At 56.5% G+C, this 20,009-nt stretch overlaps 5 protein-coding genes across 5 annotated transcripts; all 5 read left to right on the top strand.

Annotated features, from left to right (window-relative positions):
• Positions 1-3,680: 3,680 nt before the first annotated feature.
• Positions 3,681-6,096, top strand: TRAVEDRAFT_48061 (uncharacterized protein; the record flags this gene model as incomplete). Its single annotated transcript, XM_008040246.1, has 12 exons — positions 3,681-3,926; positions 3,982-4,253; positions 4,306-4,358; positions 4,417-4,489; positions 4,546-4,574; positions 4,630-4,758; positions 4,808-4,888; positions 4,950-5,065; positions 5,183-5,413; positions 5,504-5,640; positions 5,701-5,830; positions 5,911-6,096. 12 exons carry the CDS (start codon positions 3,681-3,683, stop codon positions 6,094-6,096), a joined length of 1,683 nt encoding a protein of 560 aa, XP_008038437.1.
• Positions 6,097-7,352: 1,256 nt separating this feature from the next.
• TRAVEDRAFT_123242 (uncharacterized protein) lies at positions 7,353-8,682 on the top strand (the record flags this gene model as incomplete). The annotated part of the gene is made up of 5 exons (XM_008040796.1): positions 7,353-7,534; positions 7,582-7,747; positions 7,798-7,940; positions 7,984-8,396; positions 8,447-8,682. Coding segments are annotated over 5 exons (1,140 nt in total), but the record flags the coding sequence as incomplete, so codon positions are not given.
• Positions 8,683-9,820: 1,138 nt separating this feature from the next.
• Positions 9,821-10,860, top strand: TRAVEDRAFT_48059 (uncharacterized protein; the record flags this gene model as incomplete). The annotated part of the gene is made up of 4 exons (XM_008040245.1): positions 9,821-10,409; positions 10,458-10,641; positions 10,691-10,757; positions 10,810-10,860. 4 exons carry the CDS (start codon positions 9,821-9,823, stop codon positions 10,858-10,860), a joined length of 891 nt encoding a protein of 296 aa, XP_008038436.1.
• A 301-nt stretch (positions 10,861-11,161) lies between these two features.
• On the top strand, positions 11,162-16,174 carry TRAVEDRAFT_48058 (uncharacterized protein; the record flags this gene model as incomplete). The annotated part of the gene is made up of 8 exons (XM_008040244.1): positions 11,162-11,357; positions 11,408-12,212; positions 12,786-12,980; positions 13,035-13,685; positions 13,736-13,868; positions 13,922-14,278; positions 14,329-14,598; positions 15,614-16,174. 8 exons carry the CDS (start codon positions 11,162-11,164, stop codon positions 16,172-16,174), a joined length of 3,168 nt encoding a protein of 1,055 aa, XP_008038435.1.
• Positions 16,175-17,803: 1,629 nt separating this feature from the next.
• On the top strand, positions 17,804-18,322 carry TRAVEDRAFT_124657 (uncharacterized protein; the record flags this gene model as incomplete). Its single annotated transcript, XM_008040795.1, has 1 exon — positions 17,804-18,322. One exon carries the CDS (start codon positions 17,804-17,806, stop codon positions 18,320-18,322), a length of 519 nt encoding a protein of 172 aa, XP_008038986.1.
• Between the last annotated feature and the right edge of the window lie 1,687 nt (positions 18,323-20,009).

Genomic DNA, 20,009 nt, shown 5'->3' with positions numbered 1-20,009 from the left:
TGTCAACGCACTGTAGTTTGCAATGATTTCTTCGGTTGGGAACAGCTCGGACCACCGTTCAGAACACCTCGTCCGATAGTGTCCGAAACACCTATAAAAATAGTTATAGAAGCTGTTGTACACGTCGGGAGCAGGCGTGCAAAACACCTAAACATGCACACATGAGGTGTTCTGCACAGTGATTCTCGACACCGCTCGAAAATGTCCAGAACACCTCTTTCGGTCGTTCTTCCGCGCCTGTGCCCAACACCTCTAAAAATGTGGATCCTTCCCACAGTGGGGACATGGTTCCGGGCTCGTCGGCAGACGATCCATGGGTAAATTTCCGAGTGGCGGGGCTAGAAGCTCCAGTCGTAGAGGGCATGCTTGGGCTACACCATCAGGAACTAAGGCGCCAGCAGACCGCCGACGGAAAGCTGACCCACACATTTGAATCGTAGATAGCATGCATAGGAGAGAGAATGCGCAAATTAGATGAGCGCAGATGTCAATCGAATCGCGACAACCTCGCAAAGCATCTCCTACCCGTTTCCCTCGAAGAGCAGTTGGTCGGTGATGGTGCGAAGCACTCGGCCGAGTTCGACAACGTGCTTCCGCACCTGATGGGAGGAGTTGTGCGACATGCCTAAGAATAGCACTACAAAGTCGTAGTAGCTGCCCCTTGGAGCAGTTCATCGCACATGCCTGTCCCTTTCTGTCGTCGGGTTCCAAGTGCGAAGGCTGCTACTTAGCGAGCTTTTAGAAGTGCGACGAGATGCTCCCGGAGCACAAGTATAACTAGATAGACGCAGATCATGGGGGCAGAACTTGGGCACACCGGGGACACGTCTCTTTCTTGGATGTAGATGTGAACGTCAGCCACAGCGACGCAAGCATGGAACGGCAGGGGAACCAGAACTCGTACCTGACAGGTCAAGGCGCGGGACGGTTACCGTGCCCTCCTGTTCTCGTCTGTCCTTGCGGCTTCTCGGACACCAGCGAACGTAGAACCGTCGATGGTGGTATTGATAGCAATGCCCAATGAACGGATGCGGGAATGAGTGTATTGTTGTATATTGCGCCCGAGGCTCAGCGTTCTTCGGTAAATCTCCCCGTTTGCTGCTCTAGATGACCTGGTAAGTCATGAAAGTGTTCGCAGTCAAGAACTATGTGGCCACTGCGCCCGGACTTGGCCGTAGGGGCTGGAATACACGCAAATGGCAGGCACCGTTCCCAGCAGTCGGGGCGTGTGGGGAATGATGAGTTTTTGGGCAGGAACGACATGAAGACACCAGATGTCGCCGGTCACGAAAGTGCAGTACAGCAAGCTCCAAGCTCCAGATGTGATGTAAGAATAGAGCGAAGCGGTTGCATCCTAGTCCGCGTACGTTAAACAAATCCAGCGCAGATCAGCGTTCATCTTGCGGAGCCGCCAGTGTCATCTCAAGGCATGGGACATGCCCAACGGGCTATACCCTTGAGCGAGCGCACACCAACACAACGGGCTCCAACCTCTTGAGAAGAGGCTAGACCTCTGCAGTAAGAACACATCCACCATGACCCAGCTTCAATGTGCCTCACTATCGTCGTCCTCGCGGTCGCCTTCGTCGCTATACTCCCACGTGTTCTCTTCTACGTCAGGATGAAGGTCGCACTTGGACAGAATGTTGGCAGCCACCATGGCTCTAAGCTCGGGAAGAACTGCGATCTTACCCTGAGATATGAATGCCTCAAGCACGAGTCACAAATCTCCTTCGAGCAGCTCGAAGCGAGATCCCGGATGGCCTGCTCGTGCTCCGCTGTCTGCGGTGCGCTTACACGCAACGCCCAAAGATTTTCTCATGCTGAACTGCTGTATGTCCGTCTGAGAACATACCAGAAACTCCGAGCTGGGGAACGCGGGACCGTGTATGGCCGCGCATCTACCTGTGCGCGATCCGGATGGCCACATGTCGTCGTAACCGGTTTTGAGGAATCGCTGCGCGAGCGCGTCTTGAATGTGATGGAGTTAGAGAGATATGTCGTACAATGAGTATGATTGTCGCCTTTCTTCTGAGTGCATGACCAGGGAAATGAGCAGGCAGAAGACGAGAGACGAGGAGGGAGGAACCATGAATAGTCGACGCCTGTTCCGAACAGCCTCGGGATGTAGTCGTGAGACAGTATTACGCAAGCAACTGATCGCTACCGTTGTGGGCGTCATGGTCGTCTATTCCGACTTGCCACATCCCACTACTTAGCACTCGATTTTCTGCGTCCTCGTTTCTTGCTTGTTTACGCCGTTCAAGAACGCAATGCCGGCGCAGAATTACACATGTCTTTTGCCACACACCAATTGGGAATGCGAGCTTGTGTGTCTCCATGACTCCAAATTCGTCTGATCAGCGGCACTCCACGATGACAAGTACTATGGTGAACGCGCCGTTAAACTCAGTATATATCCCGCGTCCTCACCCCACCCTGCCCACATAACTCCTGCCAGCACACAAACTCTCAGAACCGTACGCGGGGAAGAACCCGGTACCAAACATCACCACCTCGCTCACCTCGCTCATCAACCCACAAAAGGCCGGGGAGGCAAAGGCGCAGCAACTCTAGGACCAGAGCGTCCGCCACGAGGAGAAGCAGACCGAGAAGATTGCGCGAAGGCTGGCGAAGGATCATGGCATGCACGAAACGGATCCGACGACCGGAGAGGAGCTCGCCATTCGCAACGCGGACGAGGATCCGGACGTGCACTCCAAGGGAGAGAACGTTCTGCATCATGAGTTCCCTCCTAGTGAGTGTCCTTTCTGCTTCGGAAACGAGCTTCGTGCGCCCTTGCGTCGTCCCACGGCAACTATGCGTGTCTTTCTTTTTCGAGGGGCGTTTACCCGTACACCGGAGTAGTCTCCATGAAGAATAACGACCAAAACAACGGAGTGATTCTCACGGAGACAATAGCCCGAAGTACGTTGGTAGACATGCGCGGAGCCGCTGCTCTGCGGGGCAGAGCCTCCAGTCTTCGTTCTTGACGAGTGCGACACAGCACATCGTGATCGCGGTGTCCGCTTACAGACCTGGTATACACTGTTCCATGAAGGCCGGATGCACGTATTGGCAATTTGGTGGACGAGAACATAGTTCTTTGGCATATCTACCCTATACCGCGTTTGTGCGACGGAAGGGCGCATTGGACACTACCATGTATCTGGCGTATATGCCTACCCCTGTGCGCATATACAAGATTCCTCCGGCCTTTGAGGTGATGGATTATGATGGGTACGGGAGCCATTTTTGAGGCTGTTCCCGGACTTGCGCCTTCGTACTACAAGCAAGCCGTGAGCAGTCTTAGGACCCAGCCCCCGCAGACGTTCTGTTCTAGCATACTGAGCTCAGAAAATTTGAGCCTGCGGGCGTATGCGACGTTCGGGTCACGCCTCCTCAATCTCCTTGAATAGTATTCCATCGCAATGCTAGTGGTACGACGAGTCCTGTTGTGCGCAGCGTTCATTTTGGACGGCCGATGACTGATTCACGCTCATAGACTGGAAGGAACACCGTGACAACATGATTTTATTACCAACTCCAGCATCGCGTACTTTGCTACTGCATTTATATTTATCTGCACCTTCCTCTTCTTGACGCCATTCTCTGGCGTCATCGCCCGGGTGCTGTGCTTAATTCCGCCCGCATACGTAAGTTACTCCCTCTTCTTCCGCATGAATAAGGCTTCTGAGGCGGACTTCGAGCAGCGAATGTGGCACGCGAAACGAATGCGCGGTTTGGCCGCCGTGTCAGATGTAGACGGTGACGGCAAGGTGACCGACGAGGAGCGCACGCGTGAGAGCACGGAATGGGCAAACGCGCTTGTCCGTGGGCTCTGGCCGATTCTGAACGCCGACCTGTTCAGCTCCCTGATCGACATGCTCGAAGACATCATGCAGTCGTCCGTCCCGAAGTTCATTGTAAGCTCGCCCGACCGGAGTGTCTTATCCCTTTCCGCTCATCAAGTAATTGCAGCACTCCGTGCGCGTCGCGGACATGGGCTTGGGCTTGGGCTCGAATGCGGGCTGCGTGACGTCCATTCAGTCAATCCCTGATGCGAAGACTCATGACACCGGCAACCCCGGAGATGCGCAAGATACGCTCTCTGCGATGGGCATCGACGGTGACATGGTCAGCCCGGACGACCGCGATGCTTTCGACGGCGACCACGTCAACCTGGAGGTGTCGTTTGCGTACCAAGGGCTTCCGAGTGGAAAGTCTGCCGAATGCAAAGCGCGTAACATTCAGTATATAGCATGATGTCTGCTCGCACAAGTGATGTTTATTCCTTCCGCTTAGCTTGCTCATCGAATGCTTTCTCGGGATGAAGGGCGTGTTCGGCTTCCGTGTGCGTTAGTAGCACGGTGATAAACGCAGTGCTATCCATGACGCTGACTGTATGCGCTCCAGCCGTATGGGTGGAGGTCACGGACGTTGTCGGCACTGCTCGCGCAAGCCTCCAGCTCATCCCGGATCGGCCATGGTGAGTTCCACAGTCATGCGAGCATATGCGCTATCCATACTGACGCGGGTGTCCAGTGTTAAGACGACTCTGGTTTCTCTCATGGGTTTTCCCCGGATCACTATCTTAGCCACGCCTCTGAGCCAAAACGCTACCGAAAGTCATGAACCTGCCGTTCATCTCTGGGTTCATCTCCAACGCTCTCGACACCGCGGCGACGGAGTACGTCGCCCCGAAAAGCCTAACGTTGGACCTCCAGACGCTCATAAGTGGAGACGATATTAAAAAAGGTCAGTCGCCGCCACCCGCAGTCTCATATGGTGTTAACTCGAGACATAGACACGGAGGCTATCGATATCCTCGTCGTGCACATCCACAGAGCGACTGGCATCAAGAAGATGGACACGACGGACAGCTCCGGTGCGTTTCCCACAGTTCCAACACACGCACACACTCTGACCATGCCCATGCCCATGTTCAGCAGATTCGTACGTGACGCTCACGTACTCGCGGCTCGAGAAGTCGCTTTACTCGACGCTCATTATCAAGGACGACTGCAATCCGGTCTACGAGGAGACCGCGATCCTGCTCGTCGATGTGAATACCGTGAAACTGCGCGAGAAGCTGATCTTCCAGCTGTGAGACTCTGACCGCATGAGCGTCGTGTGTATAGTTCACCACTCCGACTTGCCCCCACGCTCATGTGCCTTCTAGGACGATATGATGGGCTACGTCGAGATCGACACCGTTGACCTCCTACGCGAACGCGGCAAGCCCACACGGCACGTCTCCCCACTGACCAGCCCCGACTCGCAGGACCGACCAGGCTCGCTCGAGTACACCGTCGGGTACTACGGCAAGCTCCCGCCAAACAAGGGCCTGACAACGGACGGCTCGGACCCGAGTCTGCCAGACGACCTGCGCGAGCGCCCAGAGTTCAAGGATGTGCGTGCCGTTGCCCTAAATGACCTTGAGGCAGCCGTGCTTGTAACGCCACCAGATCCGGAGTGGGCGAGCGGGCTGGTGAGCGTGTAGGTGCACAAAATCCTCGACCTGACAGTGAAGACGGCGGGCAAGGAGCACAAGGGCGGGCACCGCGAGGGCGAGGGCCAAGATGACGGCGAGGAGACGGCAGAGGAGGGCGAGGGACTGCCGTCTTCGTATTGCACGATGTGCGTGGCTACGGTCTTCCTATTTGTACTGAAGGGCCGCTGAACATTGGATGTTTACAGCTCCTTGAACGACAAACTGGTGTACGAGACGCGCGTGAAGCCAATCCAGCTCGCCGATGTTCAACGCGGGCACGGAGCGCTTCGTTTGGGACTGGCAAAAGGCGCACATCACCGTGACTCAAAGACCCTCGTCTGCGCGAGAACGGTCCTCTGAAGGTCGGTTCCTGTTCCTGCTCGACGCATGATTTGACGCTCATTTTGTTTGCTCAGCTGTCCGAGGTTTTCGTGAACGCCTCCGAAGTCATCCGGAGCTACTCTCTCGAGAAGGGCCTCGGCGCCGGCCGCATCCGCATCTCACTTCTCCTCCGCCCTGTCGAGGCAAAGCTACCGCCGAATCTACATGGCTTCGATACAGGCACGCTTGAGATCCGCGACGTCCTCATGCGGTCGAACTGATCGACCTGGCCAAGTGCGACATCAGTACTTTTGCATATGTCTGACGGTCTGGCAGGTCTGGCAGGGTAGCCGTCAGACCGTCAGACCCGTCGATGCGAGTGTCCCATCGAAGCTCGAGCACTCGACGCCAAAGACTCATAATAAATGTAAAAACTCAATTATGGGGAACCGAACACACGGCCATCGGACGTACGATCAAGGAGTTAACCACTTGACCAACAGCAGATACAAAGGTGTGAACATTTATAGGTTATATACTGATGTTTCAGGTGTGCTTCTAGAGCTTACTAGTGGAAACACTCACCTTATCAATGTCTTCTCTGATACATGCGAACAAATAGACCTACTACATCTCAGCTTATAGCAGACAGACCTATAATGAAGCATGCTATATATCCCGAGCTTAGGTATAGAGGGGTCACAGTCTGATATAGGACTGCCACATTGTAGGCCAAGCAAGCAGTAGTGGTGCAGTGGTTATTGCCGCTGTAGCGCTCGCAGTAGCCCTGGTTCGAGTCTCGATGAGGCACATTTTTGAATATTGCACCTTCATGTTATCTTTGAGTGATACAGCTGTTTATTGAACTCATTACGAACTCGAGGTAAGCATAATTGTAATGATGCTACCGTAGTGAATCTACATGTCTGATGGGTCTGAAAGTATCTGAGTAGAAAGTCACTCAAACATCTGAAGTGTCCAAAAGTCCGATCTGGCGTCTGGTGGTCTGAAAGGTCTGAACGGTGTCTGGAGCTGTCTGAAGCCATCTGAGAGGTCTGATTCAGACCGTTCAGACATATACAAAAGTACTGATGGAAATCCGCATGAAGACGTGCACCACGGAAGCCGTGAAAAAGGTCGCGCGCAAAGCAGCCGAACGTCGCGGTGACTAGGTCGTTTGGGCAAACGACGGTGCAACGAAGCTGCCCGTGCGGCAGCGCTACGCCACGGCGCTGCTCGTCTCCTTCCGCGACAAGTCGGGGTTCAAGAATTCGGGGCGGAAGGCGCTTGCAGTGCTCTGGCTGCGCGACCTCGTCGACCGCGCGGAGGGCCCTCCGAGGTTGCGCTCTGGCGCGTCAAGGACGGCGACTACTCGCGCCTGAAGCTCAACTACGTGCCGCCCGACGGCGACTTCGCGTACTGGGACAGCGACAAGGAGAAGCTCGAGCGCCTCGGCACCATCACGCTCCAGCTCGCGTTCTGGCCGAGTGAGTGGACGAGGAGTCGTATATGTGGGTACAGCTGACGACCCGAACAGGATCGCTACCGGGAGATGATGGTCTCGAAGCGCGAGTTCGACTTTCTGTTGGTGTGCAAACGCAGCGCGGTGGACCCTCTCCCGAAACTACCCCCACGAACGTTGGTGGTGTGGTGTCCAGCGTGCCCACATGCCACCAAAAATATGCGACCGGGCTGGGAACGGAGGCGCCACGACCTGAGGTACGTCGACTGTTGGAACACCATGATGTGGCTGATGCTAGGCGCAGATACCTGGACGCCGTGTTCTACAGCGTCGACGGCAATTTCCATTCCAAACAATGCGCGAAGCCGATGGACGTAAATGATGTCGCCTTGACTGAGGGCGCGGCGTACTTTGTCGATCAGGCCGACTTCGAGAGATACCAAAAGAAGATAGGGCCAGAGGAACAGGAGGTGAGTGAAGTGATTACCGCGGTCCGAACGGTATTCACGCTACGTGCAAGGAATCCACATGCCACAAGTTCGTCGTGATGGGGTATGGCGGTCACCGGGGATTGGTCACCGGAATTGCGGCGCTACTGTGTCGCCACATGATGTTGATACCGGCAGGCATCATCGACCTGAAAGGGGCCGAGAGGTACGTCTCGTGCTCGTTGTGACTGCCCAGCGCTGAGGCAAGCCCCCATCAGCCAATCTTACGTGGACTTTGCCGTCGTATCTGGGTCGCAAAGCTTCGCGTCTCTTCGGCTGATCAAGCTCGCGTACGACATCGCCTGTCAATACATGGCGCACTTCCTCCGAAGGCTGCGCAAGATGGAGCCCTTGGTACCACTACTGCCGAGTCTGACCACCGCCAAACTGCCAGAGGTTCAGGGATCTGTGGGGAAATTCCACGTGAACGGACACATTGTGGCATGCTGTACGTTCCAGTTGCCAAACTACCTTCCCGGCAACGGCCGCGTCGACAGCGAAGGATCTGAACGCGAATGGGACTTGCTGAACCCGTCTGCAAAGGCGACACAAGAGATGACACTGGGCCATCGCCACGACTCTCTCAACAGCATCAGCTCGGATCTCAACGTGAGACAATTGCACAAAATGCGTACATATGACAATCAAGGCGAACGAAATGGAACTAAAGTCCGTCAACAGCGCAAACTCTGAGCAAGGATCATGCCAAAGCCGAGAAGTGGCGGCGAGAGAGCGGACACTATCTGCGGTTTGTGGAGAGGAAGATTCCTCTGGATGTGATAGCCCAGTGGAAGGAGGAGGAGGCAGACTGGCTCCGGCAGGTCGTGGACATCAAGAACCACAAAGACATGGCGAATCCCTACGTCGCGAGCGGACCGAAAGGTGCGTATTTGTGTATCTTCAGCAAACAACGCTAACTTGGAATTGAAGCCCTATCTGCGGAAGCGACCGTGAGCTTCTTGCGCTCAGAGCACAGTGTGCACGGAGACATCGACAGATTCGAAATGGTTGGAACCATCCAGCGCATGATCGATCTCGAAACGGAGAAGTGAGCCTGACAACCACGTAAAGACAGCTGTCGCAGTGCTGACAACCATCACAGAACAGACCTCATCGCAGCGATAGGGAGGGTCGATCGATCCAAGAAACGGCAGCGGGGCGCGATCACAACAAAAGTGGAGAAGATATATAAGGAAGCTGGCCTTGCCCGAGAAGAGTATGAGCGCCACGTTACCTCGAAGGTCGTCAAGGCTCACAACACGGCGAAGAAGCGGCTGCCCGACCAGGCCTCTCAACTCCTACAGTCATCACCCGGCTGATGTCACACTATCGCCTAAAGTAACAATTCTTCTCTCCCTCATGGAGTTCTGCCCCGTTTGCCTTGAAACCTTTTGTAAAGTATGCGTACAATGTACCTGCATACGAAGATGTACAATAGAGGAGCCAAAATTGTGAGCGAGTGAATATATGGCCCATGTAACATTTGAATTTAGCTAGTGCCGTGCACTTTGAAACATTTGCAGGTCTAATGCTGCTCATCTGATCCATTTTATGATATTCGAACTCCCTTAGCATATCACATAGTATGTGGGGAGACTCAATGTAAATTTTGGAATTATCAGGAGCACTATTGCGTGGGCTACGAGTACATTTGTTGCTGCGAGGAGGTGAAAACACCGTCACAGCTAGTCACAGCCCGTACCACTTATTGCACTGATATCTCCTGACACAATCCTGGGACACACTCCAAATTTCACGGAGAGCTATAATACATTTTATTGATTACATCTAGATAGTTTGAGCGTATATGCGGAGGAGTCTGCAAAGTAAGGAGCAGAAATTTCGCAGATTGTGACTTTGGGTCGTTAGCGCCCAAATCAGACCCGTCGCAATGTTCTTGATATAGCTCGGCACTATGCCTATGCCATACATAGAGAGCCTTATATTACGAACACTGGAATGCTGGGCTACAATGCAGTACTAATTTCTGTGCCAGAATATTGAGTGGAAGAGCAGGAACGGCCGAATACTTTTTGGTGTGACAACGGGCGGGTGATGACTGTATGGCGCAACAAGGACGACAACCGCACGTGTGAACTGCCGAGGTCACCGAAAGTGCTGGACGTGGACCCACTGGACGACCAATACCTCGACGTGCTCATCCGGCAAGTAGAGGACGTCTCCATCTTCCTGCCATCAAGTTATCATAGCATCATCCAACGGCACCCGGCGATGGCCACGGCGGTCGCTATCGAGCGCAAGCTGCGCGAGGGCCAAGCGAACGACGCGCTCAACAACCTCCGCACTCACATTGCCGCACAATACAGCCTGCGGGACCTACGCCATTCTGCGCCTGGCCTGAAGCATGGCAAAGAAGTGAGGGCGTTGGCCCGAGGGGAGCAGAAGATCAGGGACTCAGCAAAGTATGAGTATCGCCGAGTGCGCGTGCTCCTTCGCATGTTGGGGATGTCGGAGGACGATGAGATCTATCAGCCGCTACGTGAGGAGGATGTGACGCACTTCGTAGTGGTCGAGGAGCAGTACAACTTGGGCGACGGGACGGTGCAGGAAAGCTGGCTGTGGCGTGATTTCTCTTTCATCCACCTGCAAGATAACGAAGAGGTGACGGAGTTCTTGTTGCAAAGTACGTGTGGGCATTTGTGGAGGGACTGCTCCTGACTCGACAGTGTAGAGACCAAGCCACACTGGTTTTGCTCCCGTGCGAAGTACGCCCGGTGGGCCGAAGAAGTACACCTCAAGTGCGAGGAGATGTACCGGACGAAAGCCATGTTCCAGTACAAGCGCGAAGTATGGCAGGGTCGCGCTCGCTCGGAGACGTCGAACGGTTGGCTCGCGCGCGCGGCATACGCGTGCAAGTACATGACCTACGTGATAATTTAGTATCGGAGCGCTGACGATATACAGGCAAGCGTACAGATATACAATGTTGCTCGAGAAGGCGAGAGAAGCGTTTCTAGCGGACATAGATATTGTGAGTTGGATTTTTTTTATCACAACGCGCCCTAATTGTTCGCGACAGACAGGCCCTTGGAATCCCGAAGGAGGTGCGCGCGGATCTGGAGACCACCAAATGAGAGTATTATCTGCAGTTGTACTTTGTACAAACCGTAACTCTCGTGTTCCTTGCTAGCTGATCCCCGCGCGCAAATAGTGGCCACTCGGGCATGTCGGGCATAGACCCAGTATACAAAGCGCTGGCGGTGCGCATTCCTATTGGGTAGGGCGGGTGCGGGCGTTGTGCGCGCGAAGGGTGCCAAGAAAGGTAGTCTGCGCGCGGAGGTTCACTTACTGCAGCACACAACCACGGAAAATTGCCTCCACTGCTCACTGTCATCCTCGTCAACTCGACCATGCCCCAGCGACTCTCTCTCCATCATGGCCGCCGTCGCCGTCGAAGATTTTGCAGAAATGTACGGGGAGTGGCAGAAATACTCGAGAGTTGCCTGCGCGCCATGCGTGGCGGCAGGGCTAGCCCTTCAATGCGCCCCTGCCAAAAGCCGCACGTACAAGTGCAACCACTGCGTCAAGGTACGGAGCGGTGGCTCTAGTGTTCCTTGCACATGGCATGTTGGTAAGTAGCTAGAGGGTGCAATGAGTACCGCGTGCTCACACCGTACACAGCGATCTCGAAGTACAAGCTGAAGAATGGGAAAGTCGTCGGCGGTACTCCGTATGCATGGTGGGTAAAGATGATGAAGACAGCCCTCAAAGAGGAGCGCAGGAAAGAAGCGCGCTGCAGGCGGGTCACTTCAGGTGGCGGGCAACAGGACCCAGGAAGCGACAAAGAAGACCTCGGGGAAAGTAGTGGGAACCCTTCAGATGGAGAAGGCGGCGACAACAACGATAGCTCTATGCGGGCCCCGTCCCCCGCTGCACACGCCAACGAGGGCGCCTCCGCTAGGTATGCTGACCAAGCCGGTGAGGATGCCTCCTCCCCGCGTCGCGGGCCCGAGCAAGAGGAGGATGGCGATGGTAATGCGCCTGCGGAGCCGTGCCCCGAGCACGAGCCTGCTAACAGCGACCACGGCCATATGCCCACCTCCATGAGCCCTGTGCACGAGCTGTCCCACGGCGACCACAGCAATGCGCCCGCCAAGCCACGCCCCGTGCACGAGCCGTCCCACGGCAACCACGGCAATGCGCCCGCCGAGCCACGCCCCGTGCACGAGCCTGCTAACGGCAACCACGGCAATGCACCCACCTCCGACCATTCCCCCAACGGTGGGGGAGGCGAGGAGGACGAAGACCCTTACAAAAGCGGCACTGACACCAACACCGAGGCAGTACAATGCTGCGGTAATCCCATGATCATGCCAACTTTGGAGGTGGGCAAGAAGATCCGCCTCGCGTACCTCAAGCAGGAACTGTGGCAGCAGGCGGGGCACCTGCCTTATCTGTGCAGCGCGGCCGAAGCGTCTTCGCGCGCGTTGGTCAACTTGATGGAAGGGCCCCGGATGGAGCTCATGGAATATCACAGAGCGCGCGCGCGGGGTCGAGGATATGACCGTGCTTCGTATAGCGCGAGTAAACATCCACATCATCGAGCTCCAGCGAAAGTACCTGAAGGGCCAAGGGGATAGTACTTGGCACAAGAGGCCCGCGAGCGGTCAACGTGAAGGCGCGCAGAAGCGGGCGCGGGGCGAATCCGGAGGGAACTGCACCCCCGCTCAAGGGCAAGCGAGTGGCAGTACCGGGGCGGGGCCTTCGGGAACACGAGCCAGCGACGATCGCCCAATGGGAGCGTCGGGCGCGGCGGGATCGAACTGAGCGCGGCGCGGCGGGGTATTTCACGACCCGGGGGGTGGTTGTACTTTACACATGCGTATGAAAAGGTCTGTACTGTTAGAGGGTGTACGTTACAGGTGTGGGACGCGTAGTACATATGTTTCCATGGTACGATAACTAGCGCAGGTATAGGACTACAGCGGAAGTTGATCGATGTAATCGCGAGGATATTGAATCGAATCGCGCACTTGCACTCACACTCAACCACGACTAGCTGCACAACACACGGGGCGACCGACGATATGCGAACGGACGACACCACACGCAGGACCGAAGGAGACGTTAAAATGTACGTGCAAGACGGCGAGTCCGGCCTTAAGGGGTGCGAAGGAGAAGGCGGAAGGGGGGACATCGGCGAGTGGAGTCTGGTTGAGACGATGCGACGTATGATCGCTCTTGAAAAGGAGAGGTGCGCCCCCTTGACATGTAGGAGGAGTACACGCGGTGCTGACAACCATGACAGAGCAGAGCTCATCGAGGCGATAGGGAAAGTCGATTGCTGGAAGAAAAGCGAGCGGGACGCGATTACGACGAAGGTTGAGAGGTTCCGCGTCCAAGCTCGCCTCGCTATGGTAGCCTACGGAAAGCATGTTCCCCCGAAGGTCGTCCAGGCTCACAACGCGGCGAAGAAGCGGCTGCCCAACCAGGCCTCTCGACTCGTATGGCGCAACGAGGACGGCGATCGTGCTTGTGGACTGGGGGCGCATCCAATGGTGTTGGGCATGGTCCCCTTGGACGACAAGGACCTCTACGGGCTGAACGGCTCAATGGAGAACATGGGCTGGTATCTGCCGTCAAAATATCACAGCATCATCCGACGACATCCAGCGATGGCCGAGGCGGTCACCGTCGAGCAAAAGCTGCGCGAGGGCAAAGCGAATGACGCGCTCAACACCCTCCGCACGCTGCGCGACCTTCGCTATGCTGCCGCTGGTCCAAAGCACGCACACGAAGTGAAGGAGGAGTTGGGGGTGAACAAAAAAGAGGACGAGGCAAAGGTCGAGTATCGCCAGCTGCGTGTGCTCCTGCGCCTGTTGGGGATGCCGGAAGACGACGAGACCTATCCGGCGGTACGCGACAAGGATCCCATGCAATTCGTTGTTCCAGTCAACAAGTACGTGCTTGCCTCTGTATACGAGCTGCTCCTAACGCGACATCTGATAGCGGAGCAGGACCGTCGGGCGAAGAGGATGAAGACGACAACGACAAAAGCAAAAGCGAGGGCGAAAAGGAGTGGACGGAGGAAGAGGTCGACGTGTACTATCACCAGCACATCACGGTGGTTGTATGGTACAAGGTACGACTCCCTTGCTCGTTGGCTGAGTCAACAACTGAGACATGCGCCTGCAGGTGGGAACGGCTCCCATCCATCGTCAATTGGCGGTACTAAAATGGCAATCATGCCCACACTTCCGAGTGTCGGAGTTGACATCCCTTCCGTCGATCGTGGCACTCGAAAAACTGGAGAAGTGGGATAGGGTGATGGTCCAATGGATGGATTTCGGCCGGTACGAGGAAGTCATTGATGTCGACCACGATGTGCACACCTACTTCGTGCGCGTGCGAGGGCTGGTGTGCGTGGGTTTTGGAAGGGAGCTGGACGTGTCCGAGCGCGCAGAGGAGCGGTTTGGGTACCCCCGTCAAGCGGTGAGCCAGTCGATCATTGGGCCAAAGGAAGGGTATATGTGGGTGGTGTTGTGGAACGAGGTACACCTCGGAACAGGCCGTGAATGCAGCACGTACTTACATGCCGGCAGAACGACTGCGGAGCGGAAACGTACCACTTCAGGACACCGCATGCGCCATTCATCATGGAAGAGACTGAGGCATTCATAGCGGGTGTTACGGGGCTGGAGGGCCCACCGTTCTTGTGCTACTGGTCGGTGGCAGAATGCCGATGGAATGCGAGCCCGCGGTACGCGCCAATCGAGATTGACACATCCGCGCCGCTTGTGTTACTCAGACGACCCGATGTCTTCAACCTACATGGCGTGGGCGACGCCTTGACGGTGTTGGAGGGAGAGAGGGTTTGTGTTTGACGGGAAGGTACGCAAAGCTCGGCATAGTAATCATGCTGCTCATTATTTGACCTGCAGGCACATAACAAGGAGGCGCACATGGGGGAATTCGGTAGGAGGCCTGTTTGTAATAGACAGCTGGGTACGATAGAGTCGTGTGCATGGGAAACATCATAGCGAGACTGTGACGCCTGCGAGGCGCGTCGTAGATAGGCGCCGAGTAGGCGCCCGCCGCGCACTGATACTTTGGTATCGGGCAGTGGCTTGGTACTGTACAGGACCCAAGGTCTCATGGACATCGTAGCACTCAATGTACCTTACGCTTTTACCACCTGAAACACACTGCTTGACCCAGTCTATCCTCGGGTGCCAAAGGCGCCAACCGTAATACTTACACTTTTTTTGACTTTCAAGGGTGTCGCTCCAACCGCAAAAGGCGACTATGGTGCACCCTGCTACGATAGAAGACAATGTACGTCATTCCGAGGCTTCTGGCCGATCCACATCTCAACCAGATCCGCGGTTGTCGCCGGCCACGCTTCCGAGATTGTCGGACTGCCCAGTGCCCCCACGGGCCTCTCGGGATGACCAGGGACCCGCACCGGGTAGTCGTTACGTACCTTCGGGTTCGGCACACTCCCGTCGCAGGGAACCGGACAGTTTCCAGACTGCCCGGTCGGAGCACGGCCAAGGAGTCCACGGCGACGCGATTTTTCGCGCGCCCTTGGTAGCTCTTAGCTATATCGAGGACCGGACTACTCCCCCATCTCCCACGCCGAGAAGATCTGCCAGTAGGAGAGATCTCCCGGTTAGTCGGGTATCCCCAGTGGGGTATACCCCTCATCAAAACGGTCCAGCCAACTGGCCTGAAGACCATCCGGAACATATATCGGTTCCTGGAGCAGGTAGCCGTTCCCCAGAGCCCCCGTTGATAGCGCCGGTGGCCAGGTACAGCGAGGCTCCAGGATTTGCACCGGCCGTGTCATCCACCCCGACCGGATCCCGGCGGGGTACTGATGACCAGGCTGCGAGCATCGTGATCCAACCCAGAGCTCGCGAGAGCTCTCAGAGACCCTACCCTCAGTCGAGGAGTGGGCCCCATCCATCGAGACAGGAATTGTTGGCCCATCAGGCGGCGCTGCGGGACCAGGCCAATGCCAGTTATCAGGAACTAGCCGACAATGGGCCTGGACTGCAGACGCTATCCCACTGGGGCCACACCCTGGTGCAAGAGTATGCTGATGAAGTCAACACCATGAACTCCCGGTTCAACCGAGTGCTGGAGGATAACACCCGCACTATCCGGGACATTGAGAAGGAACTGGCGTACACCCGCGTTCTGCTCGGAGTATCTAGTCCTGCCGAGGACCCGGCGCGACACCGCCCCTATCGCACTACGGTGGAGGAGGTACCCGAGGAGCAGCCTGGCGGCTCCGTCCGATCTTATTCATCTGCCAGTACGCGAGAAGCCGAGGACCAACAGCGACCGTCACTGGCGCGGGTGTCCCAACATGACCCTCGTGAGACTCCCCCTCACCTGCAACGGCAGACCGAGGGAGGGTTCATTCGATCGCGCATGGTCTGAGACAGTAATGACGGCCGGGAACAACCCGCGAACCCGGCGCGCCGGCAATCCCGGCTCACCAGTGATCCTAGGGAGTTTTACGCTGCCCACACAGGGCGCGAGGACCAACCCTGCCGTCACCGTCCCGTACGGCGAGAGGACCGCGCGGTGTCCGACGACCATAGTTGCGAACACCGCGCAGCGTCCCATGAACAAGTTCGCTTTGCGGAACTGTGGGACAAACCATCGGCGCATGATAGGGACCGCAGTGCGGCTCCCCCGATGTTCTCAGTGCCCACCGATCCGGCTCACTCCGCGGGGAGTTCCATCTCGGCTGCTGTCCATCGGCAGACCCCCGGGTTGAATCCTCGGATGCCCCTCCCCTCAGCGGCGTTTGGCATCACGGAAGTAGGACCCATGACAAACTCGCCGGACGTAGTGGCGAGTGTAGCCATGGGAGCTGTCCACCACCAGGACGCCCTGCTCCGCCAGATCTGTTGCAATATCCACTACAAGGTAGGGATATTGCGCCCAAAGTTGCTGGACGGAGCGAAGACGCCCAAAGTAGGAGAACCCGACAAGTACAAAGGTCAGAACGATCACAAGACATTCTATGCCTGGCTAGATAGCTATCTCAGCTGGCTCCGAGCGTACAACATGTGTGGGGAGGAGACCGACGAGGAGCGAGTCCGACTCACTCGCCTGTTCCTCACGGGCGAGGCCGAGTACTGGTTCACCCACGAGGTCGATCACCCGGAGGTGGACTACCGCCCCTCATTTGAGGAGGCGATGTGCGCCATGCACCGCCGATTCGTGCACGCCTCATCGGCGGCCCAAGCAACCCGCGACTACGAGAACGCGCGGTACAAGCCATCCGCAGGTGTGGATGGCTTCGCGGCGGAGCTAGCTGATTGTGCCCGCATGATGGTCGTTCCGCCCACTCGATACGATATGGCACACCGCTTCGTAAAGGGTCTCCCTACTGATATCTACGAGTATGTTGTCCTCCATCGGGGCATGCGAGCAGAATACATCCCGTTGGAGACAATAGTGCAGCATGCGCGGCAGGTTGAGGAGTCCCTGAAGATGCTGAAGGCGCGTGACCGCGAGGACAACCGCGCCCCGCAGGTATCCTCATCCACGTCGGCGAGACGGGACGAGCGTCGGGACGAGAAGCGTCGACCCAGTTCTGGGCGACGCGATGAGGAGCGGCGCACAGCCCGGCCGGCACTCGTGGAGAACAAGCTCCCGGTGACTCGGGAGGAAACAACCCAGCGGGCGCCACCACCTATGCGCCCCCGCCCCGCTGTCGGTAGCAACACCTGCTTTGCCTGTGGTAAGGCAGGCCACTATGCCAACGACCCCTCCTGTCCGGAGTATGGCAAACGCGACATCCGCCCACCTCGGCCTAAAGCCCGACTGCACGCGCAGCGGGTGGCGGTGGGGGACGGCGAGGACTCGGAGAAGGAGTTTGACTGCAATCCTGCTGTCACGGATGACGAGGGCGGCGACCACTGGGGTGGCTCCCAATACGACTCTGAAGAAAGCCCAGTGACTTCTGAGGGGGAGGATTCTGATGGATCCGAAGTGGAATGTGCGTACGCGATGCAGGTACATAGCGAGGATGACATTCGGTTCCATGCCGGCCGCATGGTACACTCCGCCACCATACGTCGGAAAGACGACACAGCGGATTCCATCCAGCCGCAACGGAATCGTAGTGATAGCCCGACACTTTCTGCCTTGATCCGAATCAACGGCATAGACGCGTATGCACTGTTCGATTCAGGCAGCACTACAGACTCTTTGTCGCCCGAGTTTGCGTATGTGGCCAAGGCTCCTAGGATTGTGCTTGAAGATCAAGTCACGCTCCAGTTAGGTTGCGCAGGGAGCCGATCCAAAATCAGCTACGGGGCAAGGGTCCCGGTAGAGATCTGTGGGATCCAACAGGACCACTATTTCGATATCGTCAACCTGGATAGATACGACTGTATCATTGGGACGCCGTTTTTGAACGCGCATGGAGCAGTACTGGATTTCCAGAACCACTGCATTCGAGTGAACGGGAAGGACTACCCCTCGTTCTCCTATGATGAGGACCGGCAGTACCGGACCCAACGACAGAACCGGTCTGCTACCAGGAAACCTGGAGCTCCCGCCCACAGCTGACTAGCCGACCGACGATCGACCCAAGCTAATCCTCCTACCACTGTCGTGGAGGAGGACAATGTAGACCTGGGTTGGATAGCGGTACCCCCTGATCGACGACTGCCGTCAGGGCTCCCATACGTGGTTGAGGAAATTCTATCTGCAAAAATAACTAAAAATAGTGAGCGAGATGACGGCGGAGTGAACGAAGAGGAAGACGCTGCCCTCAACCGGGATGAACGTGGAGAACACTCCCTTGGGTCGACGACCCGCGACCCGGCCGGCCCTGCAGCAGCAGAGGACCGAGAACCATCATCCTCCGATAACGAGGAGATACCTGTCCCCGCAATGGCGGCGGACGTAGATGAACCGACTCCGCCCGCCCGTGTCGCTCATTTGGTATATCCCCCAGACAGTGAGGCCCCGCGGGTGTACCGTCACCGCTGGAGGCCCGACCCTCGGAACCCGTCGATGCCGGAACTAGGAGATCGAGACCCCATGAGTTTGCACTCCTCCCAAGGAGTCTTACGCGACCAATTTGGTGCGGAAGACCGATACGGCATGAACGACATAATCTACGAAGAAGTGTTGAACTACCTTCGCGATATGCCTGAGACGGAGGTGTTGAAACCGCCGGACGTTATCCCCGCCTTGCGGGAGAAATGGTTCACGGTGTGTGCCGACCTCATCGGCCCCATTCCTCTGGAATTACCCCCTATGCGAGAGATAAACCACCGGATCCCGCTCATAGACGAGGAGAAGTGATACAACTATCATCACCCTCGTTGTCCGGACGCAGCGAGACCGGAGCTACTAGAGAAATGGAACCGATACGTGGAGGCGGGATGGTGGGAGATGAAGCCAGCCAACCAGGCGGCCCCCCTCCTATGTGTACTCAAGAAGAGCGGCAAGCTGCGCACGGTCATCGACGCCCGTCAACGGAACGACAATACTTATAAGGATGTCACTCCGTTCCCCGACCAAGACAACATTCGGATCGACGTCGCGCGAGCGAAGTTTAGATCGAAGATTGACATGTTGGATGCGTACGAGCAGATCCGTATCGAAGTGGAGGATATCGCTAAAACAGTGTTTTCCACCATCTTCGGCACAGCGGTCTCCCATGTCATGCAGCCTTGCTACTGGGCCAGCGTTGACGGGCGTCCTGGAAGGTACCGAAGGATTTCTGGACGCCGTCCAGGCAGCGTACGCGGAGGACCGCACTTTCAGCAAGGTCCTAGCCAATCCCGCGGCTCACGCGACATTCAAGTTGTGCGATGGCTTGCTGTATGTCACTACGCGCCTGGGATTCCAGTGCCTCTGTGTCCCATACAGCAAGTTGGGGCGACGGTCGTTGACGGAGCTCGTCATTGACCACGCCCACGTAACGCTAGGTCACTTCGGTACCCAGAAGACCTCCGAATATGTTCGGCGGTGGTGTTGGTGGCCCAAGATGCACCGGGACATAGAGCGGTTCTGTACCTCGTGCGGTACATGCCAGACAACAAAGACCAACAATGCGGCGCCAGCCGGCTTGCTCCATTCCATGCCCATTCCCCTGTACCCGTTTCAGTCGGTCGGCATGGACTTCGTTGGACCGTTCCCTGACGCCCAAGGTTTCAACTACTTGCTAGTAGTGATTTGCCGGCTGACGAGTATGGTGCATTTGATCCCCTGCCGGGTGACTGACACCGCCGTGACCGTGGCG

Source organism: Trametes versicolor (assembly GCF_000271585.1).
Source record: "Trametes versicolor FP-101664 SS1 unplaced genomic scaffold TRAVEscaffold_6, whole genome shotgun sequence".
Classification (NCBI taxonomy): Eukaryota; Fungi; Basidiomycota; class Agaricomycetes; order Polyporales; family Polyporaceae; genus Trametes; species Trametes versicolor.
Note: the sequence above shows the minus strand (reverse complement) of the source record. Positions and strands in the feature narration are given on the sequence as shown.